Genomic DNA, 27603 nt, shown 5'->3' with positions numbered 1-27603 from the left:
ACCATGCATCTATTCGATGCACCAGAATGACAACACCTATAATAGGAGAGCTGTGAGGCTCAAATGCATCATCGAAGATCTTCTGCAAATGTGCTTGAAGAAAATGAGACAAAAACTCAACCAAAGCAACATTAGTTGACACAATTGATTTTATGTTCAGAATCTTTCATATTCCTTCTATGTCTTGTCAAAAGCACTTTGAATGTTGTGCCTCCAGCTCAGCGCATTTAGCTTTGTGGTGTCACAAGAACAATGCCAGTCAAATGGTATTGTTCTTGTGACATCTAATCCCATTAAGACCCAAGGTGCTGAGTTGCCAACGTTTACAAATGCTTAAATATCTCAGCAGATAAACACATGAAATATATAAAAACTGTTTAACATTGTCTGTGATGTTTCTTCATTGTTATTTGCATCGTTGCTCTCGTCAGTGAATCTCTGCTGTAATCTCCTTGAATCTCGCTCCCGTCGCTTAGCCATTGTCCAAACGCTATTTTAATAACTTTTTAGAGCACCATAAGACAAACTACATTTCCCATAATGCATTTTGACTTTATCTGGTATTTCAAAATCACTGTTTTTGTAAATTATGACATCTAAAGGGAGGAGCATTCAAACATCACACCTGGTTTTAAAGGTACAATCAAGCAGATGTTGCATGTGGTCTTAATGGATTAAGATAGCATGACTGACAAAGCCAATAGCCAATAATACCCCTTTTAGTGTATTTACTGTCTTAACTCGGCAGGGAGCTTTACAATCATTGAATGTCTGATTGAGTTGTGCTCATGGTTTAATATAAAAATAAATGAAGTGTTGAATCGAAGAGATGTGATGGATCTAAAGGTGTGTAACATTAAATACTTTGTGCGTACAGAAGAAGAAAATGAAGTCTAATGCGTTTTCTGCCTGCGAAAAAAAAAATGCACATTTGTGAATCTTCTCTCAGTAGCACCAGAAGTAGTTTTATGATAATACAACTCTTGAACATGTAAAGACCATCACCACAGGGGGCTTTGCTGGCAGTTTTGTAAAGTAGTGCTAAATGGTTTGAGTTTGGTCTATTGTATCCATTTAAACTTGGGTTGAAGCCGTCGACTATCGACTGAACTAGCTGGTACTTCAGCTGTGGTGCATGGAGGGAACCCTGCAGGGCAATAAATGGGTGAGAGTCAACTCCCCTTTAATCACAAATGAGCAAAATGCCGCTTCTAAAGGGCACAAGCTAAAAATCGACTCGAACATGCCCAGCTTATCAAGAGGGACAGAGAGCTGTAACATAAAGCATTTTAAATGCTACCTCAACTCCTACATTGATTATTAAATATCTTTAAATATCTACTAGTATCCAGAGTCACCATTAGTCAAAGTGCTCATGAGGACAGATGTATCCAAACAAGATACAAAGTTTGGTTTCCTCTCACTCTACAGCAAGAATCTATAAGACGGAGTGTAGTAATGAAAATGATTACAAGTCGCAATTGCACAATGCTATTCCTGTAAAAAAATAAGTTTTAAGTAGTGGTTTACAGATCGGTAGTGAGTTGGCGAGCTAAGTTCCAGAGCCTCTGGGCCCTGATGGAGAAAGCCTGGTCACCTTGAGTAGCCAGGCTTGACCTAGGAACAGCCAACAGGGACAGGCTGGCCCATCTCAGATTACTATCAGGATTATAGGGAGTCAAGAGCTGCAAAATATATGTGGGGACCAGCCCATGTTGAGCTATAAAAGTTATTAAGAGAATCTTGAAATCCATCCTGAATTTAACTGGAAACCAGTGAAGGGACGCAAGAATTGGCCTGACAAGCCCTACGGTTTGTTGTTGTTAAATTACGAGCAGCAGTGTTTTGAACAAGCTGAAAACAAGTTATTACACTTTGGTTGAGTCTTGTACAGTATACAGGGCGTTGCAATAATCCAGGCTGGAGAAAACAAATGCATGTAATTGTTTTTCTAAGTCCGGGACAGGTAGAACAGTTTTGAGTTTAGGAATGTTTCATAGATGGAAGTAACAGGATTTAATGATTTGATTAACATGTGTTTTGAAGTTCAGGTGAGAATCGCATGTGACATCTAGATTTTTAGCTGTAGTTTTAATATTGGCTGCCAGGGGATCGAGAAGTGGTGGGACTCTGCCTGCTAGCTGGGCAGGACCAACAATTATTATTTCAGTTTAACTTGAATTTTACTTAAGGAAGTTAAGTTATTCCTTAATAGCGGATGGGCACTTTGTTAGGACACTCACCCGGCTGCAGCATCTGGCTTGAAGGACAGGTATATTTGGGTGTTATCTGCATAGGAATGATATGATATCCCATTAAAATGGTTGATTACATTTCCAAATGGAAGCATGTAGGACGGAAATAGTATGGGACCAAGAATGGAACCTTGTTGCACTCTCCACATCAATGGGGCCAAGGATGAGGTGTTATTAAGGGGTTGTTGTAAATCTTTTTTTTCATCGGAATTTCCTCACTCATTGATAGAAGCCATCGGGCTCCTGTAGCTTTAGCTTGTGAAAGGTATGCACAAGGAGTAATACTACTCAAGGTCTGACTTTCCATAAATTGTTCACTATTCATAAAACGATACACACGGTGTGTCCTCTTAAGCACCACAGTGTATACATGTACACACACAAATACAAATAATAGTAAATCTATTGTTTACCAGAAGCATGTGTGCAAAACCATTAATTTGTGTATCTCTATGGCATTGTGTCATTGAGCTTGTTTCTGAGAAATACAGGTCAGGACAATATATGTATTGTGAATGGTAGAATGTGGCACCAGTGGATTTGGCAGCAGGCGTAGAGAGCAACCTTGATATTCCTGATATGCACATCAGTTCTGTCTTTCTTTCAAAAATCAAGAGGTTCTTGAACTCACAGGAGGGTTTTTCTTAAATAGGAGCATTTTCAGAGATAAAAAGTGGATGTCACATGCAAATGGGATGACAAATATGTATGGATAGGTTGACGGATGGATAGAAAAGAGGTCAGCATACAGAAATGTGTATCTCGTTTTATTTCCCTGGGCTTCGTCTTTGTCTCTGTGATAGCCTGTCACATATCACAAGCTTTGTATCCACAGCAAGACCAAGGCAATCTGACAGCGCCTGCCATGGAAACTTCACAGAATAAGATAACTGTGGATAGGTATTAGTCAAGCAGCACTTCTTCTGAAGGCTGCTCCTGGCTGCTGACACATCAGGGATTATACTGAATATTTGCTGATGGCTTTCTCCCTACTAAATGTATTGTTGTATAAAAAAATATGTCTGACTTCTTTCTTTTCAATTTGCCTCAATACGTAACTTCTTCTGTTGGCAGTGTTTCAGGATAATGTAAAAACGTGTTGAAATATTGCACTCGATCATTCTCCTTGGCTGGGGGCAGTGTGTTGTTAATGAATTTAGAATTTTTTTTGGTCCTGTTTTATGGGCATGCATTATTCAAAACGCATCATAAATAGTTTTCATTCTGATGAGTGCAGCCACCCCTACTGTAAATACAGCCATGACACCTCTAATGCATTTCCAGTGGCGCTGCTGCGGTTTGAAAGTGGCTGCCGTGTCTGCTGAGGATACAGCCTCTATTTTCTCTTCACTCAGAAGAGACACGGCAGCCTCCGTCTTTTTTTTTCTTCTTCCTCCTATTTCCCACTTTAGCTCATCATTTTTCAACAGCCACCAGAGGGGGGGGAGGCCACGGATTTTTACATCTGATAGCAAAGCCCATCGCTCATCCTCACCGCGCTCCCTGTCTCTCACTTCAGTGGCCTCCTAATTTAATTTTAGAGGAGAAGTAAGAGCGAGCGGAGCGTGAGTGCTGAGATATTAATACTGCTTCTCCTGGAAATGATAATGATAAACTGCTATTGCACTTTTGCTTTCCGGTGTTTGCCAAGAGAGAATCCCGGTGAGCACACAGTCATTTTGTTACAGTGTGGTCAGCGTATCATGTCAAACATGCTTTCTTGTGCACTTTATTTTCCTGCTCTGCAGCCCAGTCAGTGAATTCAGTAGAATTAAATAAATATAATTATTTCTTGTATTAAATATGTCATTACAAATAAAACTCGGAAAAAATTAGTCTTATTAGTTTCAAAGTCCTTTGATTCCACTGGTGTGGATGAAAACCTCTCATTCCAGCTCTGGTTCCTCATGAGACACACAATTCAGATCAAGGCAAACTTAAAAAAAAAAAAATCTCTAAACCACATGATTCTTTTTTTTTTTAGAAGTGGTTAAAGTACGAGGCTTGCTAGATTTCAAGATAATAATTTCGGGAATAAAAATATACATCTCAGTTTGACAGGTGATTCTTGACAATGGTCAATAGAGTTGGCAAACACATTATCAAGTCAAAGTCCTCTTACCTGCTTGTTCAGGGGCTTTCAACCACTTCACAACTTCCTCTTCAGCAGGTGGAGTTGCTCAGTTGCCATAGAAATGTCAAGGATGAAACTGTCTCGGACTCTAAACGCATTTCGTAATTCAGACGTTGATCACGACAGTCGATTCTTCACCTTGGAAACAGCTCATAACACAACAACTCAAGGTCCACCTTCTCGCTGGCCTAAGAGCTTTTGGACTTTTCTACTTCATGTGGTCATTTTTATTTTTGTTCAGTGAGGAGCAGTGAGCGACAAACCACATTGTCAAGTGAAATGTAAAGGCGCTAATTCAAAACCTACTGACCATTAAAGCTTAATATTCATACACCTTGAATCCAGCTCTACTCAGTTCCCTTTTGTGTCTCAGGTCACCAAAGTGTTGTCTGGCATGTTTGACCTTACTGAGTCAGTTTACTGAATTCATAACTCTCCTGTTTGTTGTGATACCAGTGATATTTCATTGTAGCATTTACCATCACCATTACCACAATCAGATGCTCACAGCTCATTTAAGTCTCTGGTTTGCCCGTGGTCAACTGGTACAGTCCAAAACATAGCATCCACTTAACTGTGAAGACAAGACATCTCATAATAGAGAAAAATGGAGAAATGCTGACAACAAGATTAAAGTTGCAGTAGTGTAAACATGAAAGTTTCTGTATTCTGTTTGAAACTACATAACAAAACTCCTCTCTGCCTCGGGCCTCCCAGGCTGCATTTTTTATATAGTCATACCAAACTTGGTCAGCATCAGGTTTCTGATTCTGATGCTTCATACACATAGGGTACTATCAAAAAGCCCCAGAAAGGTACTTTTACTGGAAGCATGTCATATTCATGGCATTTGATTTAATCTCTAAATATTTGACAAAGTAAATTTCTAATTTCTAATTGAAGATGCCTCTGACTACTGAAAGTGACATGGCTCTGGAGATGGTTGTCAGCTAGTCAGACTGCTGCTTTGATCCAGACTGAAATATCTCATTAACTATTTGATTTATAACCACTTGATTTAGTAAAGACACTTGTGGTGCTCAAAAAGATTTCCCCTGTAGACTTTAGCAACCCGCGACCTGATCCACCAGCAGGTATTACGTTTTCACCTGTCCCAGGAAATAGCTCAACAGCTATACGATGTATAGGCACATGGGGAAATTCATGACCCCACGTAAATGTGTCTTGATCTCAGTGATCTGCTCATATATCCTCCGGCACTCTTGTGAGGTTGACATTCATGGTTTGGAGTAGCATTTCTTGACAATAATTGGATGGATTGTTGTGTAATGTGGTGCAACTAATCTTTTTCCAGGTGATTATTTGTCATTTTAATTTCATTGACGACCATTGACCTGTCACGCCGGGTTCACACCGGACGCCGAAGCGTGGCGTAAGCGCAGCGCCAAGCCTCTGGCTCCCATCCACTCCCATGTTAAACCTTTGTGCCGGTCACACCGGACGCTGAAGCGCCGCGCCAAGCCGCTGCTGCCTAGCGCCGTGAAGCGATCGTTTCGGCGTCGAGTCTATTTTTTCCGCTTGACGCGAGCGTATCGCGACAGGAAACACACTGAAAAAGGATTTTAAACGATATAGATGACATATTTTATATGATATAAATGATCAAATATGCATCCCATACTTTGTATTCACGTTCTGTTGTCTTGGAGTTTTAATTTTACCACTTTTACCAACCACATTATTTAATTTCCCTTCTGCCCATCCACTACAGAACCACAAGCAGTCATGTAGATAAAAAAGAGAGAGGGGGGGGCTACGTATTCTCCACGTAGGCTTGAGTGGAGAATACGTAATTTACCCTCGACACCCGACATTTAACGGAGCTAATAGCGGAGAAGTTCTTCAACATGGATGACATTAAATTAATAATTGAAGTGGAGAAGTAACTTGAGTTGTTGATTGTCAGCATATGTTGTATAAAGACAACACCAAAAAAGACACATGTTGGGACGCTGTTGCAGTAAATGTTGGAGCAACAAGTAAGTATATGCTTGAAAAAAATGATTAAATGCATTTTTTACTACAGGCTGATAACAGCAGAAGTATGTGATATTATTAGTAATGTGCGGCGCTTCGGCGTCGCTACCGCGTCCGGTGTGACCAGCCAAGCGCCGGCGCGCCAGGGATTAGCGCTTACGCCACGCTTCGGCGTCGCTTCCGCGTTCGGTGTGAACCCGGCGTCAGACTAATGGTGCTAGCTCGCTTAACCATCGCTAGCTTGCCAAAATAAGACATTGGCTGCGTCCACAATCACTCACTAATCACTATACTGTGGAAATCGCATTTAAACACAAAATGCAATTCCTCAAGTTGGGCACACAAGTCTGTGTCCCATTTATGTTTACATATCAAAACATTGAAAACAAAATGGCGCAATTATATAGTCACTTATAATTCACTGTTTAGTGAATTATTAATAGAATAGTAAAGTCTTGACGTTCCCCTCCCCCTCAGAGGTTGTGTTCAACACCATTTAGCCAATGTTAGAATTTTAATATAATAACAGATATGGTTAATCTGGTTAACATGACACGTGCTAAATATCGACATACTAGCATACTCATTGTGAGCATGTTAGTATGCTGATGTTTATTTTATGTATTTTATTTAGAAGGATCCTTATTAGCTCTACCCTAAGACAGAGCTACTTTTAGTGGGGTCCACATTTAAAACATACATACAGATATCAAATATTTAAATCATACATTACCATACCAATATCAAACATTTAAAACATACGTTATATTACAAATATCAAAAGTTAAAATACATAACAAATAATGATCATACAATATTACAGATATCAAAAATGTATTTAGCGGTTATGCAATTTTACCTTTGTCATGATATAAAACACTGACATATCCAATTCCATAGAAGCGAAAAATGCAAACCATGTAAGAGAATACTACACATTTATGTACAGTACATCACAAGTATGCTGTACCCAAGTGTTTCACTGTTTGCTTTTTGAACATACATTTACGTTTCACGTTAATAATTTCTTTTGGTAGTAGGTTCCATGACTTCATGGCTCTGTATCCCATAGTGCGTTTAAGAAAATTGGTATTAGTTAGATGTGAGCCCAGTTAAAGTTGGCGTGCTGTCACAAACCACTAACACTCTTTGTCTGTGATCCGTGCTCAGTCTGTGAGGTGCTGCACCTTTGTGGGCTGTTCAGGAAAACAAGGAGTGACCAAACAAACAGAGAAAACGGATTCTATATTTTCCCTGTAACACCAAAGTCTGATTCATCTACTGTTCATGAATCTCATCCAGGTTTTTTTGTTTGATTCTCTTCCATCTTCCCAGCCTTCAGCTCAGCCATCCATTCTCTGGATGGGGCCACGCAGCGGAGTGACTTTGTCTCCATCCTCAGGGAGTTTGGGAACCACTACGTACAGGAGGCAGTGTACGGCTTCCAGGAGTCCTGCACCATCTGGTACCCCAACAAGCAGGTCCAGAGGCAGCTGTGGCTGGAGTACCAGGATATTAGCAAAGGTAGGAGGCACACACTCACACGCTGTGTGGATATGATGAAGAGTTTTATTTAGAAAGGAACAAAAATGGGCTGAGCATCGAAAATAATGTGAACCGGCATTTTGTATGCACCCAATGATTTTACCGATTCATACACTTTCACCACCATTAAGTGATGCTAAATGTGTGTGTTGGGGAAACTGGATGATTATATTAAAAATAGTTAATGCTCGTCAAGAGAAATATTTATACCTCACATGGGGCCTCTTTCCACAAAGCTCTTCTCTTTTTCTTTTCTTATTTGAACCTGTTTTAGAGAAAGTAATGGGCTCCCATTGTGGACGCCTTTCAGATATCCTCTGGAGGCCCATGTTTCAACCTTCACGTTTTATACTTTCTTCATCTTTTACGGAAGTTTGCCTTTTTAATTGTTTTGGTTGGGGTGTGGGTTGTTGTGTGGGCACCATAAACACAAACACAAGCATTTCTCATCTCACAATGTCTCATTCTGAAGACCCAAGTATCCCCAAGTATTAAACATTGTCTCGTACCAAAAGCTAGTATCAAATGTCCGAACAAAACTAAAACGGTGCTTGGTTGTTGTTTTGTTTATGTCATTTGATAACGCCAATGTTATACTTCATCACAAGATGTTAATTCGACCCATGGCAACTTTACATGGCAACCTTCAAAACCAACCTCAAATTGAAGTTTTAGTTTACAGACAGCTGCTTCTGTTTAGATCAAAAATATAAATACGAAATATTGTTTTTATCTTGGTAGTGAAAACAATACTTAACTATGTTTGTTGTGAGGTATGCATAGTGTACTTGAGTACTATCATGTTATCTAACATATTAACTCATATTGTACTCTTTACTCTACTACATTTATTCCTATAGCTTTTAGCGTAATAAAGTTTTTAATACATCTGTGCGTTAGCATTTTTGTGCATCAAGTACATCTGATGGTTGGACTGTTTGCACTGTTTCTGTACTTCACTTAGATGATTACTTGCACAGTATTTTAACACTGTAGTATATCCACTTTTACTAAATTAGAACATTCAAATACTTCTACCACCACCACCTGTACACACCGATTAGACTCAACAAAAGTAAAAACACAGTATATCTAAATCTATTCATATTTTAAATGTAGTTCAGGCTGTTGATGATACTCTTAGAAGCTGAGCATTTGAGGCCTTTTAATAACACGTGTCCAAGTAAAAGTTTTATTAAACCTACACGAATAGCAGCAGTTCTGTCGTCTGTTCACTCTTCAAATGGTGTCGGCACGTTGCATTACCACACTATTGTGTAGCGCACATGACAAACAATGTAACATCTGTTTGAATCCCACATTGAAGGAGAGCGCGTGTCGAAGATCAGAGTGTGGCTTTGCAGCATCTCGAGCAATTACACTAAAGCACAAGCACCTTTCAGCAGCACTGCTATTTAAATGAACAATCACAGAGTCAATGTCTTTTGTTCCGTTCCCCAAGATGCCGGCATGTGTCAGCCATCCGTCTTTGTGTTACCTCTGCCTGTTCTCTCAGTAAGTCACACCAGAGATAAGTAATAGCCTGTCTCTCGCCGCCATTTCACCTCAGCGCCTCCAAACTGTCCACAGTCATTTTCTTCTTTTCCCTCTGCCTCATCCACTTTTCTTCTCTTCCCCTGCTTTGTCCGATGACGACCCCCCCCCCCCCACACACACACACGTGCCGCACTGTTAACTCCCAGTTACCTCTTCACTGACAGATGGCATTAGTTGACTGAGTTTTCACGCCGTTATGAAAATGCATTTCTCTTCATTTTCAGCTTCTGACACACCGGTTGTACGCACCGCTAAATGATTCAATACAATCCCATCAAAAAACGCCACGGTTCCTCTTTTTAGCTGCGTCTTTTAAAAACTGAAGTTTTCCTCCATGATCAAGGCAAGGTACTTTCTCTTTCTTTTGATTGGTGTCAGTTCACCTGCAACTTTCAGCAGTTCTTGGGCATTGTTGAAGTTCACCTATACATGAGGATGCACATGTTTTAGACTATTGTAGGATTTGCACTGGGATATGATGGAACATGTTTTAATCCAGTAACATTCATACATCCTGAAAAAAACTAAACAAGAATTATAGTTGGTTCAGTTTTGAATTATTTCCTCTGTACCCCTTTTCAAAGAAATATGTGTAGGTCTGAAAAAAGCATGGACAATTTTATGTTAGATTTTAATTCCGATATTTAAAATTGCCTCCTTATAAATAGTATTTCCTAATTCACCTGTATATCCATTATAAACATCCCACCATATTATTGGGACAAATACAAAACAAAAATGAACAATTTCCAATAGAACATAATTTTGCAAGCCCCATTGTTTGTTGTGATCTTCCGGAAGAAATTTGTCACTGTAATTGAGGGATTTACCTTTGATTAGTGCACTTCCAATTGATTAGTTACATTTAATTTAATTGCAACCTGCATAGCAAGACAGCTCTACAACAAAATACATGGCAAGGACACAAACTGTGTGAGAATCAAGTAGCTCATGTTACATACCTCTGTCAGGAGCCTTCTTACTGTGGCTTGCGTTACCGAAGTGTTGTTGTGTAACTGACCTTACCCTGAGTCAATTGACTGAATCCGTGACTCCTCTGTATTTAGCCTTGACCATTATCATTGACAGGGTCTGATGCTCACAGCCACTTAACTTTGAGGACAGGAAAACTCATTCTAGAGAAAAGGGAAAGACGCAGAGAAGAAGTTTCAGTACAAAAAACTTTTGATTGTTATCTTTGAAGGTAGAACATACTACCTATTAATACTTAATACTCATAACTACCACTACCTTTCACTTGCATCTTGATGTAAACAGCAACTGAAAAACATTTTGTCTGCAGCCTATACATTCCTGTCGTTATCAGCAGTGGTGGTAAATTTCCTTTCACCATAAATGTAACTTAGTAGGATTACTCAGTAGTATACTTCATAACAACTACTCCCAGTGGTAGAATTTATTGAAAATATACTCCACTACATGTAAAGGAGTAAATGTAATGCGCTACCAGCCACCTCTGGGGATCAGTGCTCCTGTTAAAGCAACAATAAAAACATCCCAGTTGATCAACGTGGAGCTGAAAAATCTGACGCTCCAAACTGGTGCGAAATCTGACAGAGAGTTATTTCTCCTCATCAAACGGAGAGCGTGGTGATTACGTTTGGTGCAGTGAAAATGTGAAATGATCCAATTTAAGTGGGCAACCGTTCCAACGTGGCCCGGCACCATCAGTTTCTGTGAAAATAAATAGATTCCACTGGGCAAAAAAAACGTGAAAATCAGAGTCATCTTTCTTAATCTCTTCCTGGCTTCTTGGAAACGTCCTGGCCTTTTGGAGGGAGTAATGAGCTCACAGGAGAGTTTAATGATCCATGTCCTCAGCCTTTGCTCCAAATACAAGATGTGCCCCACTGCAGCCTCCCTCCATATTCAGGAAGGAGCTGAGCTGATCATTTTCTGCATCTTAGTTGCCCGGGGCGAAGCTGCCGTCAGCTCTTTGAAAGCTTATTTATGGTTTTGATTAATCAAACGTAAATAGAATTTTTAAAAAAAACAAAAAAACAGATCCTGAATGTTTTTCCAGTACTTCACACAATATTTGTTATGTGTATGAATTACAGTCATCGGGATTATGTGATGTCAGATTCATTCAGCCCAGTCAACTACTGTGTGGGCTGAACAGCAAACAGGGATTGTAACTTCTCAAAAGTGTAGAAATTGGACCGCTACCTAGGACAACCAATTCTCTTGGTTATATTTTGACCTTTATACAAAATCAATAAAAAGCGTTGCAGGAACTGTGATCTTTTTTGGCAAATTGTGCATGGAACACTCAGAAGACTGCAGCTCGGGTGAAAGAAGCCAATAGTACACTGCAGTCTGTAAAGTAATTGAGTGAGGCCAATTGTTTCTGAATGACCCAGCAGATCGGAAACAACAAATACACACCAGAACACACACACACACACACACATACCCCCCCCCCCCACCACACACAATCTTTCAGATATATTTACACAATTACTAACCATCTGCTTTTTTTTGTAGAGATGTGACCATAGCCTATTAACTGCTGTTTGTGTTTGTGTTTGTGTGTGCGTATCAGTGTTTGGGCATGATCCCTTGTCCGGGTGATTAATAGCACTTTCTTCTCAGCACTAGCTTGTGATATGAGTTTCCTATTGTCAGACACATGACCTCAATTACCACGCCACAGATCAGACAAGAGCAGCGAGAGAGCGGCCGCTGCTCTGCTCATGTTGCAGCGCCTTATTGCATCTGGAAAGAAGCATTTGATTGGAAAGTTAAAGCCGTTAAAAGACTGCTGGAAGTGGCTTTAGTTAGCTTCTGCTTTGCAAAGTGATAGTGTGTGTGTGCTGCCATCTGTGTGTGTAACAAGCATACGTGTGTTGTGCACCTGCCTATGCAGGCACATATTTTGATAATGCACTGTTAAGATAACAACTGACGGAGCTGCAAGGTTACTTTTTAATGTCTTTCATACTCTTCCTAAGTATACTGATGTATTTTCATGCAAATTGGAAAAAATGTGCAACAGAAAATGCAACATATGAACATAAGCTATGACATAAAAAACTATGAAGGTGGGAAGGCGTGCGCACCTACAAAGGAGAATGAATAAATAATTCATAATAAACAGCAACAATAGTATATAATACAGTAAAACAGCAACAAGATATGAACCATATATTAAAACCAACCATGGGCAAATATGGCCACAAATTCAAGCCAACTGGATTATTGTAATACACATTTTAAAGGCCTCCCAAAGAAAACAACAAAAAGACTCCAGCTCATAGAACTCTGCAACTCGGCTGTTAACCACAACCAAGAGCAGATATCACATGAGTCCAGCTTTAGCAGTTTGTTACACACAGGACTGACTTTAAAGTTCTCCTCCTCACATACAAGGCTGTGAATGGGCGAGGACTCAGTTACGTAGCTGGCTCTCTAGTTAACTATGTTCCCTCTAGAACACTGAGATCACCTGCAGCAAGTCTATCCGAGGTTACCAACAACAAGCGAAAGAAAAAAATCTGAAATGTAGCTTTTGTAAAAGATGCGCCAAAGTTGTGGAACAGACTGCCGCTAGATATCAGAGAAACTAGTTCAGGGAATGACTTCAAAAAAAGATTTCTCTTTGCTTCAGCCTTAAACTAAATCTTAGCTAAAATGTGCCTGCACTCCCACACTCTTACATTTCTATCAATTCCTTTCTTTTCCCATTTTATGCATTTTGCTGATTTAATTTTATTTATTTATTTCCTTTTTGTAATAATTTAATGTTCCCTAGTGACATCAGTTGGGGGAATTTACCAGACTTTGTGCAGTTGCCTCTGGAGCCACACGTACAGTAATACTGCTAAAGAGATTAAATAAAAGGTGCAACGACATAAAAATAATACAATTGGTGGAGTTTCTTTATGTTGGACTGTAACTGAGTTATTTGAAGCTGCACTTATATTTTTGCCTTAGTGATATAAATCTTTAGACTATTTGCTATTTTAAAAAACTCTTTTGTGAAGAGCTGAGGAACCAGCAAAGAATGATCAAACCAGATTTGCATATTAGTCAATAAATTAGAAAATGTTTAAATGTTGCATTCGTTTGGTTTTCTATTCAACAAAGTTACTGTTTTCAGTTCACTCTCACCCATTTGGTTGATACTCGCTGTAGCCACGGGCAGCAGCTTGAAAAAAATGACTTGATAAATTCACTGGTCACAACCTGTTTACCAACGAGCAGACACAGAGTTGCAACTAACTAGTGAACAAAGTGGAGTTTAGTAAGTGGTGGAAACTAAGTCAGGGCTATATAGAGAGTAAATAATGGTCTTTAAATTTATTCTAATGTTGATACAGACATTGATGAATTCAAGGAAAGCACAGATTTATTGGGAGGAAAAGCATACAAGTAACAGACATTTTCATTTAGCACACGAGTGGTGACTGAAGATTTCTAGCAAATAATTGTCATTCTATTGGATTGGCAGTCACCAGGTCAGAACGGTGCCCCGTCGACTTTCCGAGGAACAAATCCAAAGCTTTACATTAATATTCTCTTTGAGGTTTCGTCCATTCTTCTGTTTCAACAATTTTTTTGTTATAAAGTTTTGGTTTGCCGACAAATGCTTGAAGAGGCTGGACCATACTAGCAACTCAAGTATAGGAAATATTTAAAAGCAATATGTGATGACTAATATCAAATATGTTTAAAGAGCTGTCTCCGAACTATACATTTTGAAATTCAAAAGATACATGGGCTGGTTGTGAATAAAATTTGCCCCATTCAGCTGCGGTCTTCTCTCCTTCACTCAGTGACTTGGCACAGGAAAAATGTGTGAAGTCCAGTTGGCTTGAAAATGGCTTCAAAAATAATTAGATGCTTTGGAGTTTCTGACAAAACATCCCAACAGCAATGAAAATTCAAATTTGCTTCAAACGCCCCTAAAGGTGACATTACAGAGCTTGTTAAATAGTGAAATGTCAGATGAAAATTGAAAAGAGCTTTTACAGAAGGGTAATTTCAGACCCAAGGAGAGGCGTGTCGTGCAGCAAACCGACCACAAGCAGTGTTGCTGTGAATTGAATATATCGCCATTGTTTCCTCCATCGGTCTTCCTCTCTTACTCCGCTCCTCATCCTCCTCTCTTTGCTGTTTCTCACTATCACGGACTCCCCCGGCCGTCCTCGCTACATTCTCTCTCAATTACATGACCTCCTTCCTCGACCTCAGCCCCCTCCGCGGCTGTGTCAGGTGTCGGCTCTTTGCCGAGCTCCGGAGCAGCGCGCTCCTAAGTGTGTAAGTGTGATCGACCCTGCCAGCAGCCGGGTAAAAATAGGTGCCTTATTTATTCTATTAGGGCCTGTCATTTTAACAAAGAGGCAGCAATGGAAGTCTCACTCCGGGGGCCAGACAATGGAGCTGAGGAGGAGGGGGAAGGAGAGCAGCAAGAAAGACATGGCAGGATTTATCCACAACTGACCCTGACCTCCGCGACCCCTTCACACCCACACACACCTCCTGTCCTGCTGGTAATGACAGAATGCTCACTGCTTATACCAGCAACGTTGTAGTATCTCTACATCGAACCTTCCAAAGTGATATTTTCTCAATCTGTATCTGTTATTAGATATATCTACATCCGAATGGAACATTACATGTAAGAACACATCATATTTCCTTTGTTGTACTGCAATACTTAAATGTGATTGTCCCAAGTAGTTTTTTGAACCAGTAAAATATTATTTACTGTAATCAAACTGAGTTTTTGTTGCGGATTTCTTCCTGGCAAAAAATGCTCAATACATATGACACTGAATTTATACATAATATAGTTCCAATCTATATTTATATATAGTAAAACTAAGTACAAATGTATGTAGAAATGTTATAAATTAAAGTGAACGTATGAATAAGCGAGGTGAAAATAGAAATACAGGCATAGTTCCAAATGAAAAACAACGATTCAGACTGTAATTAGAATAAAACTATCATAAACTAATGTACACAAAACTCCAGACAGTTGTACGGTGCGTGTACCTGTTATATTACAGAGTGCATATATCAGAAATACTTAATGTACTATCATTAACCGTAGAAAGTAAAAAAAATGAATTGTGTCAAGGGGTTTAAATGTACATCTGCATAGATTATCGGTCTAAACAATTACAGCTTCATATATTTATCTTTTTTAATAGAGAGGGTAACAGTGATCTTGGGGGAGAGTTGGCTTGAGAGTTGTTTTTACCTAAGACATGAAACAGGCAGAAAGTCCGTGACACAAGAACCACTAAAGTAATGGGCGTCAACAATAAGCTCAAAAAGAAAGTCTGAAACATTTGTGTGTTGTACATGTATCTTTGTAGTCTATGATCTCACCATTTTAATGGAAGCATTTGTTGTCATTTTTCCGATTTTGCAGAGGAAGTTGACATTGTTGATTCCACATGAAAAGCTCAGGTTGTCTGGGTAATTTTTCCTGCAAGGGAAACAACGATCAATGAGCAAAACATCAGAGCTGTTGGAATTCCCATGTTTGATGCAGGGAGCTATTCAGAGGTTTCATACAAAATCATATATTTTGATCTTCCTGGACTTGAGCTGCAGTAGGTTGTTTAAATGTTAATGATTGTTGCAGCTATTCTTGGTTTAATGATAGGGCATTTGGGCTACAATGTGCAAGCTGCATTGACACTGAATTTAGGTAATCAAGAGATTGACAATGTTGGTTATCAAATTGATTAAATGTTATATAAGTTACCGGTTAATACTTCAAATACATTCCACGTTACTTGTTATGTCTGTGTTCAGTGTGTACTCAGTTTCCAGAGTATCCAATTCACGAGTTTGATGTCCAGCTGAACTGATGTCTCTGAGCCTCGTGTTGAAGAAGTCTCCGGATTACCATATGAAGGCACCTCGTAAATACTGTACATTCATTGACATTCTTCCAGTGTGTGGCTCCATTTTGTTTCCTCCATGTGCTCACTGTTCCTTTATCAAGACAGATGCTCACAAAGTAGGAAATGTCATCCAGCGGCCCTTTAGCCCGAGGCTGTACAGTATTCTATAAATATTCTTCAGCTACAATAGGTCTCGCTGGTTCTACTTAGGCCATCACCTGACACCTTATACAGATAATTTGTATTTGTGTTGAATATTCCATCCCATTGGTTAGAAAAGCAAAAGTCACGTCTTGTACCCTTGCTGGGTTTTCTTTTCTTTATGTCAAATCTTACATTGCATTAGTATGAGCTTCACAGGATTGGTTCGGTGGTTTTGCATGTTAACTGGTGGATGCTATGCTGGTATTGGTATGTTATGTTGTGTTCAGTTGTGTAGAGATTTAGTGTTTTTCTGTGACCAGGCTCAGTTGCATTTTGTGTTTCTAACTTGCTGTTATACTTCATTAATCACTGCCAATATAGCAATAGCTCTTAATATTCCTGAACTGTTAATTGTGATGTAACACTTAGTGAAGTAATTCCACAACTTTTCAATTTTGTCCACAGTCTATAACAAGTTTGGACTAGATGCTGTTAGTTGTTTAGAAGTGTCCTCATCACTGTAAATGAGAAGAAGGCCTGAGTAAATGTTCTTAACTTTCTGTATGGAGCAGTAGATTGATATAGAAGCATTCAAGTTTTCCTTCCCCACAGTTCACTGCTCCATGGGCGAGTCAGAGATGATTAACTTAGCTCACTTACTCATCCGAGGTACTTTACTGGAATATAAACTCTACATAATATAATATTTTAGCCTATTCTGCTGTGGCGTGTTAAGATTTTAAATACACAATGTATTGATGGGCATAATATGAGGAAACACTGGACATGAAACTGCCCAAGAGGAGGCCTACATTAATAAGTCAAAAGTATAATGTTGTACAACATTTGATTTATAGCTTACAGTTAATGGGGCTCTAAAAATTAAAGTCGTTGATTTTTTAAATTCCACACTTAAATTGAAGAACCTCGTTAAATTTCACATCTACAGAATGAATAACAATGACTATTTTATTGTTGTTTCTCTGTCTTCACTTATATATGACGATTTATGCAATAAAATCCTCAATCAACAACAAATCTTTTATAGTGCATTGTGAGGCAAAATCCTCCTAAAGTTTCGGCCCCGTTCACGACTTTTATTTGACAAGTTTATCCGGGAACACCCAATCTCTGCTCAAAATCTGTCTTTTCTGACCTATTTCTTCTCTCTTGACAAACCGTAGGCGCTAGAGACAAGCTAGGTCAAGGAGTGACAGAAAACAGGAGTCCATTCCACCCCTCAGGAGAAGAAGTGATGCGAGGGTGTGGAGGGCAGAGACTAAGGCGGAAGAGGGGAGAGAAATGTTGACGTGATTAGACAAAAGATGGACAGAAGAGCTGGAGGAAGAAAGAGGAGATTTCTCAAAACAGGGATTTGTAGGAGGTTGGTGAGACATTCACAAGTGAATAGGAGTTTTTATAAAAGGGAAAAATAGCAGCATGGTAGGGGAGAGGAGCAGATTCAAAAGAACGAGGACTGATTATGACGACGAGGAGGAGGAGGAACAAAGGAGATTTTGTGGGGAGGAGGTGCACAGCGGAGCAGATAAGATACAGGGAAGACAGTGAGGAGGTGTGGATGGAGGTGTGGAGGAGATGTCATCTGCCTCTCTGAGGTGGAGGAGGAGGAGGAGGAGGAGGAGGCAAGGTGATAAATGTTCAGCTTGTTCAGACACCCGACAATTACAGACAGACATGTATGCAGATGTCTGCAGGTGTGTGTGTGTACCCCCATGCAATTTGTTCAGTTTATGTGCAACAGGAATAGACAAATCACAATAGCACAGAATTACTTTAAAGGATTTTACACTGTTGCTAATCTACATACAGTAAACATAAAAATATCAAATACAAATGTAGTGTCCATGAACGTAATGCAACATTTGGTTGTATTAGGGTAGAAAAGTATTTTCTAGATATTTGAAATGTCTGACCCACCACCACACTGGTCATGCTGAACGATGTTACCGGCAGCATATCGTTCACCACAGCTTCTCCAGACTCTTTCACGCCTTTGACATCTGCTCACTGTGAACTTGCTCACCTCTAGAGAACGGGGCGCCAGTTTGCGGACCTGCCAGTTCTGGGGCTCTCTGGCAAATGCCAATCGAGCGGCACCGTGCTGGGCTCCGAGCACATATCCTACTAGAGGACGTCAGGCCCTCATGCCACCTTCATGGAGTCTATCTCTTACAGTTTGGTCAGAAACATGCACACTATTCTGCTCGGGGTTATTGTTTAGGGCTCTGACAGTGCTCCTCCTGTTCCTCCTCACACAAAGGAGCAGATACTGGTCCTGCTGCTGGGTTGATGCCTTTCTAATGGCATCTCCTCCTTGCTCCTAAGTCTGAGTTTGGAGACACAGCAAACCTACTTGTGGCAGTACGTATGAATGTGCCATCCTGGAGGAGCTGGACTACCTCTGCAGCCTGATCGGGCGGCAGGTACCGCCTCATGCTACCAGTGGTGACAAAGAAACATGGCAGAACACAAAACTAGGGACTAATCAGTCAGAGAGGATGAGGAGAGAGCAACTGTATGTGGCCACCGCATGTAAAACCATTCCCTGCTTGGGGGTTGTCTTGCTTTTGCCTCTATTTCCCTTGGTGTCACTTTCATTTGCACCAAATCAGGTGAAATTGATTCAGAATCTTACACTTCATAAAGCGACAGATTGATTTCCCTGCAGTTTAACTGACTTGGTTTTCTACTGTGACAACTAAGTGTTCCCTTCATTTGTTTTGAGCAGTTGTATATAGAACCAGAATTAAGGAAAAATAAACATATTTTATATTGGTTTTCATATCGTTGAACATCAGCATATATCTCCAACGATTTGTCTGTAAAAGGCTCACATCAGCCAATATTATTGGTCAGCTGATAAATCTATCAGGCTCTAGTTTCAATGCTTTAATGAAGGAGAGGATTGCAGACCATGTGGTGCCTTTTTCATAACCATAAGATTTGTATCTCACAACTATAAGATGCAGAGTCACAATTATAATCTACAGCAACCTAATTACAACATAAAAATACACTAGCACATTAATTATCTAATTTAAAGAGTCATCCTCAAGCAATTGTCTTATTATTATTTACTGTTGTATACATTCAGTTTGTACTTTTGTAAAAACCAAGCATAAATACAAGATAAGTATGAATAAATACCACAGCATGCATGGATTGCCTTGTTTAACTTCATTATATGCACTGTGACAGCGATGTCTTTTACACGACTGACAAACAGAATGTGATTTTCTTATGTACACATGGATTATTCCTCAAAGTAAACTCGCCGAACACAAAGAAGCCGATCATTAGGAGCATGAATATACAAAAATGTCACTGTAGGGCACTAAGAAAACAGGGCAATACAAATGAGAAAAATGAAAGTAATTAATTGTGTTTGCTATTCAGTAATTGAGTCTCCCGCCGCAGGGCTGAGTGTTCAGTAAAGCTGCTGCAGACAAACATGTCTATTTCAATACGTATTGTTTCTCAAAGCAGTATCCTAAGGAACAAATCACAGAATCCTTACAGAGTCCCTTTTTTGCATTTATTTTTTAGATAAAAACATTTTATATTTGAGTGTAGTATCCACCTTTTCATTGTGTAACCAAATACATTTCTCGAGGCAAAGTCACAGAAAAAGTTTTAATCAAATTGTCCCTAAAATGTTTCATCCAGACTGTGAAATCCACATTAGATATTCTCAGTCACATCAGACAAGCACAGATATGTACCCCATATGCTCGTGTGAACACGCAGACGTGTGCATGTACAGCGAGACGCTTGAAATAAAGACAGCTTTAAATCTGCTATCTACCAGACAGCTGTGAGTCATCCTGCTTGCTCAGCAAAATCAGCCAGTTTAGACAGTTTTTTTCCCCATCTAAAGTGAGAGCTGAAACGTTATCATAGGGAGTGAATCGTCAGCTCAGTGTGTGATAACTGGGGGCCTTTTAAGTTTGAAAGGAAAGGGTAGGGCGAGGAGAAAGCTTAATACTGAACACTGAGACGTATTACTGTGTTTCCTATATTAAATGTCGTATGAGACAGTAATGCATCACAGCTTTGTTTTAATTGAAGCATTGTCATACATCAAGGTTTGGTTAAAAAAATAAGTAAACGACTGTGGACATCATTTGCATTAGTGTCAGTCACCGTGTCCTTTTTTGAGTCCCGAGCACTAAAGCACTCAAATGAGAAAATCCTCACCAGAAGAAAATAAGAGCACTGGTTGTTTGTTGGAATGGTTACCAGGATGCCGCGTTGCCATGCAAACTGCCTCTCTGGAGCTCAGTTTCCAGACGTATCACAACACGGCTCCAGCTCCGGAAACCGTTAAGATCAGGGTGTGTGGTCGGAACAGTAAAGCCTGGGACTGGACTTCACAGGAGGTCGCTGTTTGCATTATATTCCCTAAAGAGTCACAATGAAACATCATCTACCTGCTAATTTCACAACCGTCTGTCTGTCTGTATGCGGAATTAATATCTAAGAACCGTTCATCTTTTCGGCTTCACTCTTTACAGGTGTCTTATTAATGACCGGAGGTAGAGCAGTGTCAAATCTTGAGCGTTTTGGACGCACACTATATGTTCAACATTGATAAACAGTGTGTAGAGCGTAGGTTTTCTAAATTGAAACAATATAAGAGTTGGGCTCCAGACAGTGATTATTCACCTGCCAACATTTATAGTATATCCCGGAACGACAGGTAACCCGGATGGCTCATTTACCTAACTACACAAAACATCCAAGGAAAATAATTCACAAACCATAAATTAGGTTATCAGTTTCTCTTCAATTATATTATTTACTCAAGGTAACATCAAATCAAATATGTACGATAGATAAACAGAAAAATAACTCTTTCAAACCAAAATATTCAGTACTCCATGAAATCAAATTCTTTTCACAATAAGAACAATTTACCGTCCCTTCAGTAAACATGTGGAAGAGACTTTCATTAAGAGTTCAAGTTCAAGTGTTAGTTGGTGTGTGTGTGGGGGGGGTTTTGTTTGAGAGGAGAGTTAGGGTCCAATGAAAAGGTGCAGTAAGGGAAATGTTTGTTCTTTGTTTTGGAAGGCCTTTATCTCCAGGTAGAGGGAAGATGAGGGGGGGGGATTTTCCAGAGCCAAGAGAGCTCGGTGAAGCCAGGAGAGTGTCAAGAGTGGACTTATCTGGTTTGTTCCATCCAGGACTGAGGGAATCGCGTTCTGATCCGAGCAGGTTAGATGGGTTTAAAATCCACTTCCGGCTCCAGGGATTAGCTTCTGTTCCTCAGGGTCCAGGACGTTGGTGCCATCAATAATCCAGTTCTTGGTCAACTTTCTTTAACTTGTTTAGCTGTTTTTTTTTCTCCTTCCTACAGTCACTCTCCTTCACCTGTTTACACTCCATACTCCTTTGTATGAGTTTCCCTCTCTTTTTTCCTCACAGGCGTGTCACCTTTATTATCTTCCTCGCCCCTCCTTTTCCTGTTGAGGCCTAAAGGGCCATTCTGTCCTTTTAGTTTTCTCCAATCTGCTACAAGTGTGTTTACAATACATGCATTCATGACGACAACTGATTCTCAAGTTCTCGGTTCTGCATACTGAGAACAGCCTCACTGAACTCTGAATTAACAGGTGCACACCTCTTAGTGCAGCTTCAGGGTTCGGTGGACTAAGTCCTGCAGCAGGTATTTATTGCCGGTCAGTTTTACGGTTTTCAGAAATATAATTACAACCACGTTAACCACAGGACAAGCAGTACTAGTTTGAACCCAGTGATTGTTTCCTTCAATACATATTTGCTGCAGCATTATAGTCGTGAGGTCATAAATCCATCGTTAATATAGAAATGAAAAAGAAGCACCTTCATTCAGGGAGTCTTAGTCTTTGCCTGACCAAAGCTGAACCACTTGTATGACTCAGTTATTGCTTCAATATCAGAATCTTTAATAGTATTTTTTTTATTTACACGCAATTTGTTGTTTAGGTTTGTAGAGTTTTTAAACGAGATTCTTCATCTGAATCTCTAGTTCAAAGCCGAAGGTGTACAAGGTCACGTTAATGAACAGTGTGTGCTTTGGACTGACTGACAATATGCTACATTAAAATAAATTCTGACATTTTATATTGAGAACTTTGGTCCCATTAGAAATAATGAAGTCCCCACACCATTGGCAATGATTCAAGTTGGCAGTGTAGACATAGAGAATATAGAAACACACTGATGCAATGTTGTTGTGTTTGTGCTGACCTTATACTGAACTCCAGTTAATTGTTAAATCATCTTCAATTCAACTCTAATGTGCGCCTCATGTGTTTCTTATTGTTGTTTTACTGACAACATAATCGTCTCTAAATTGAGCTTTAAATGCTTACTCACACTTGAGCAAATTACCCACTGAGACAAAGTGCTACGACCCTTCACCCTCGCCTCTTATCTTAAATACACTGCTCACTGAAGTACGGGCTGCAAGCCAGTTGTGATTCACTATGTATTGGAGACCCCCCGTGTGTCATTCATTATTTTCCAATCATGTCCTACACGACGTGTTGTGGTCGAGCCACTTGAATTTCCTCCCTTCTCCACAGAAATGTAATTCCCCTCAGAGGCAGTCAAGGTCGCCCCACAAACGAAATTTAAACATTTTATTCTCCTTGACGGGAAGATGTGGAGGAGTAGATGCAGGAGTTGAGGGGCAACCGGCCTGGCATCGCAATCGTTTCACCTCCTTCCAACAATGTGTTTCTTGTTATTCTCGTTTTTTGCTCTTGCAAGAAAAAAAGCAAGGGGTTTTGACCTGTTTGCTTCTTTTTCCTTTTTTTTTTTTCAAGTACTGAGCTTTTTGCCATTTCTTTCCCTGTCTTTTCATTTTCTCATCCGTCCTCCTTCCCTCTTTAAGGCCTGCCTGCAGGGAATTCAATGTTAAATGTTCTCAATCTTGCTTCTTTTTTTTTTTTTTTCAGCCTCCAGCATTTTCCGAGCATCTTTTGTCTGCCTGTTTCAATCTTTTTCTCCTTCTCTCCGCTGGTTATGACAGATTAGACAGTAATATCTACTGTCTGTCTGCTGCCAAAGCGTTTTGTATTCCGACCTGAGCTGTGTTGGTCTTTTTCTTTTCTTACAAATGAAGCAGCAAACTTTGAGGAATTTCTGGCAACAATGGCTCATTTGAAAGTGTGATTTTGATTATTCAGATATGATTTCACACTCTATTGCAATTTGTTGGATATTTGATATATTTAGTGTAGTAGGATCATATTAGCCTTTTATGAGAGTCACAATAGCACTAGACACAAAAACTAGAAAATGGAACCACATCCCCCTATGAACTTTCATGGAAATGGGTCCAGTCGTTTTTCAGTAATCCTGCTCACAGAGAGACAGACAAACAAACGGCAGGGGGTGATGAGACAGTGGGGACACAGTTGACATTTCATAATAGTTGAGAAATTGTACCAAAAAAATGAACATTTCTAGACTTATTGGCATCAAACTGAACCCAAACTTCTCAATGGCATTTTCAAATCCTTAACGTGTGACAGTAACCTTGACAAAAGGTTCTGTGCTGCTGCTACTGTGTCACAAATGAAGAGTAAAGGTTCCAAGTGAAGCCCTTTCACTGACTGAGATAATGGAGTTGCAATATCAGTGCAGAGAACTGTGCACATGTACAAAACTTTTTAGATTAACACCAAATGTGAGTAAACATTTACTTTTGCGAGTAAAATAAATGGTGTCACTCACCATTGGTGCAGAATTGTTGAAATAGGACGCAGCGTACTTTCATCTTTACCACACACGGGTTATATATCGAAAGACTAAGTCTCGCAATATTTTGGTTGAGCCTCAATATCTAATGTCGCTATCTCAAGATACAAGAAGAAATTCAAAGAGTAAACAATCCAACCATCATCTATCCAGCACCTTGGAGATTCACCCATGCCAGTTGGGTTCGGTCTAATCTCTATAAACAGTTTATGCATATCAATATGCAAGACTTTGGCTGGAAGATTCCTGGTTGACCAATCACGTCTGTGCAGGCTTTGGTCACCTGATGTCATAAGTCTGAGATAAGAGCACATTGACTGAAATGCATTGGCTTTTATCTTGTTCTGTTTATCTGCACTCATTTGCAGAAAGCAATAGAGATTAGTTCAAACGTTGTCTCGACCTAAAGCACAAAATTGATCACTGTTTGTGCTTTGTGCGGAAAAGTATTTGACTCATGTGATAAAAGAAACTAGAGGGACTGTAAGTAGTGTACATTAAACTGAAGACAGAGTCTTGGCCCGGAATTCTGCTGTCTACACCAAAGGCCCAAAATATTGTCCGTTTCCCCAAATTTGTCATCAGATGATAGCGTCGATGCCGCTCTTCTCCCTCTCTGTTAGGTCCAAGTAGCGTTAGCTTAGCTCTTATCCAAGCCTTCTTTCATTAACAGCCACGAGTTTCTCTTAACATATAATGACTAAAAGACACTTTTCTCACACACTGGGAGAGACTTTTTTTAACAAACCCACTATGTAACTTTGGGTCACACTACCGCGGGTGCAGTTCGGCTTATGTTTCCTTTTTGAGTGAAGCCCTGGAGACAGGTGAATTGTCTCCAGTGCCTTTCCAATTGTCACAAGGAATAAAACGGCTTTATTTATTCATAACCTTATCAAATCTTTGTTTACCTCCATTGACGGAGAAGGAAATTTCATTAGGAAGTTAGAGAGGGAAAGATGAGAAGAGAGAGGAGGCGAAAACAACAGGAAACATAAACAAACTCCAACTCGAAACAAGTAAGTTAACTGGTGAGTTTCACACACAGAGTTACAGTTGAGAAAAATATTCAGTAGATTCAAATTATCTTCAGGAACTTATGCATCATATATCAGCCCTCTCCTGAGAACTCCTGCATATTTATTTTATATTTGCTACTGTGTGGACCTACCTTGCTACTGAATTAAACGTTGTCAGTCGCGCCGTTCCCACCTCCATCAGCACAAACCCCACAGTGCCACACCCCGTCCGATCTGTCAGCCCAATTTTTCTCGACCAGATGACCACCACCTCTCTCCAGGACAGTCCGATGTGTTGACACTAATGAGCGGCCGGGCCGATTGTCCTCCGCAGCTTGTCCTTCTGCTGCTCTCAGCTCCAAACTGCAGTATTTATCACTTCTTTTGCTATTTATAAACCAGTCTCTCTTCGTATGTGTGTGTGTGTGTGTGTGTGTGTGTGTGTGTCTTAGCACTTTGTCATGTATATTTACAGGGAAACTAATGAGCAAAGGGGAAAAGCAAACCCATGGGGTTTTCTATGTTTTATTGCCCCAGTCACAGATAGAAACAGGCCTTTCAGACCTGAATGACACTTCATTGAGTTCACTTGAAAAACACCATCCACACTAGTTGTGCTATTTCAATGTCTTCTCACAGTATTTAAAAGTAAATGTGTGATCTAACACATTTCTTTTTTATAGTTAGTACTATTTTCACAGTGGATTTATAGATGCTGGCGAACTGCAAGAGTTTGTCGGACGCAGCCTTCGCTTCCTTTCATTAACTAGGGCTTAGGTGAAAGCCTTGTCTGTGTGCTGTGCTGGGTACAATGTTCATTAATTTACGATAGTGTGTTTGTGTGTGTGTGTGTGTGCGTGTGTGCGTGCGTGTGGGCTTTGAAGGCATTTTCCCAACTTCCAGTTTAGCTGGTCTATGATTTAATGAGGACGTGTGACAGAAATATCTTTCCTGTAGAGAGACAAATAGCAAGGGGGAGAGAGATGCAGATACAGAGAGAGAGCAAGAGATATCAAGGACATCTGGAGAAAATATCTTAAAAGGCAGCTGGGATGTCCAACATCTGGGCTACAGGCGGCCGTTGTGCCTCAGACCGGCGGCCCACAGCAGAATAGACCGTCAGAATGATCTTTCAGCACAGTTTCAATCTCTCTGTGATTGACACATAAATATTTGCAACACTTCCCGTAGACTAACCTTTATAAAATAAAGGCACCCAAGCGTTTCTGTTGACTGAATTAATAAATTTTTTTTAATACTTAATTGTGAAATATTTGCAGGAGCTGAAGATTCCCAGCTTCATACTGTATAGTATTGGTATTTGAGTACCTAAGACTACTTTTATACAAGGATAGAGTAGTTATACAAGAAACCTCACAAAGGATTTATTAAAAGTTAAAACCTAAATTACTTCAGGTGAGCGTGGTAGTCTTCCGCTCTCCGTCTCTCTCTTTCTCTCTTTCTCCCTTACGCACGCACGCACACACGCGCACACACACACACACACACACACACACACATTTATGCCCATTTTCAAGTCAAACCATACGTTAAAACATAGCACTGGTAGTAGCAGCTCCACTGCAGAACTACAGCTCACCACAGCCTGTGTGAACAACTGATGGCCAGGACACGCAGCAGAACTCTAGTGCACTCGTCCCGCGGTGCAACCACAGCCGGTGTGGCCCGGGCGTCAGTTGGGTAATCTATCAGCATCCCTGCAGTGTCTTCACAAATGTCTCAATGCAGCAGCTTAGGCAGCTTTGTAATCTGCTGCCTGATTTGAGTCCATTTTAATTTGTAATCAAGGCACATTACTGAGCTGTGTGTGCGTGTGAGTGTGTGTGCGTGTGTGTGTGTGCGTGTGTGTGTGTGTTTTCATGTTGCAAAATCTGCCTTTCTGATGGGATTTGTGATTATCAGTGCACAAGTGCATCCTGTTAATATCATTGCTTCTCATTGTGAGAACCCCCACCACGTACACACCGCCACATGCTGGTCTCTGTTCATATAAACTACATGAGGATTATGAACATAACCAACATTTAAAAGACAAAAAAATGTTTTGTTCAGAAACAGAAACAAACCCTTGTTCAGGGGTTTGGCTGCTTTAGCTCGACGTGTTCTGGTATCACCAGTAACCAGTTTACTTTAGAAACATTCAGATAGATGCTGCTTCTGTTAGCTGATGTCATGACTCTTCTCTGGTAGCTACTGGTACCCCATGTTTGAACATCTGTAATTATCCTAAAGCTGTCTCTAATGGTCACAACTCAAATTCATATTCTATCTTTGTG

The 27603-nt window shown here is 40.1% G+C and overlaps 1 protein-coding gene across 1 annotated transcript in view; it reads left to right on the top strand.

Annotated features, from left to right (window-relative positions):
* astn1 (astrotactin 1) overlaps positions 1–27603 on the top strand; it is a 421252-nt gene that overhangs the window by 259955 nt on the left and 133694 nt on the right. Inside the window, exon 17 of the mRNA XM_053438754.1 lies at positions 7723–7911. Within this exon, the coding sequence (XP_053294729.1) occupies positions 7723–7911 (189 nt within the window). The remainder of the gene's footprint in view (positions 1–7722; positions 7912–27603) is intronic.

This window comes from Pleuronectes platessa, chromosome 13 (assembly GCF_947347685.1).
Source record: "Pleuronectes platessa chromosome 13, fPlePla1.1, whole genome shotgun sequence".
NCBI classification, from domain to species: Eukaryota; Metazoa; Chordata; class Actinopteri; order Pleuronectiformes; family Pleuronectidae; genus Pleuronectes; species Pleuronectes platessa.
Note: the sequence above shows the minus strand (reverse complement) of the source record. Positions and strands in the feature narration are given on the sequence as shown.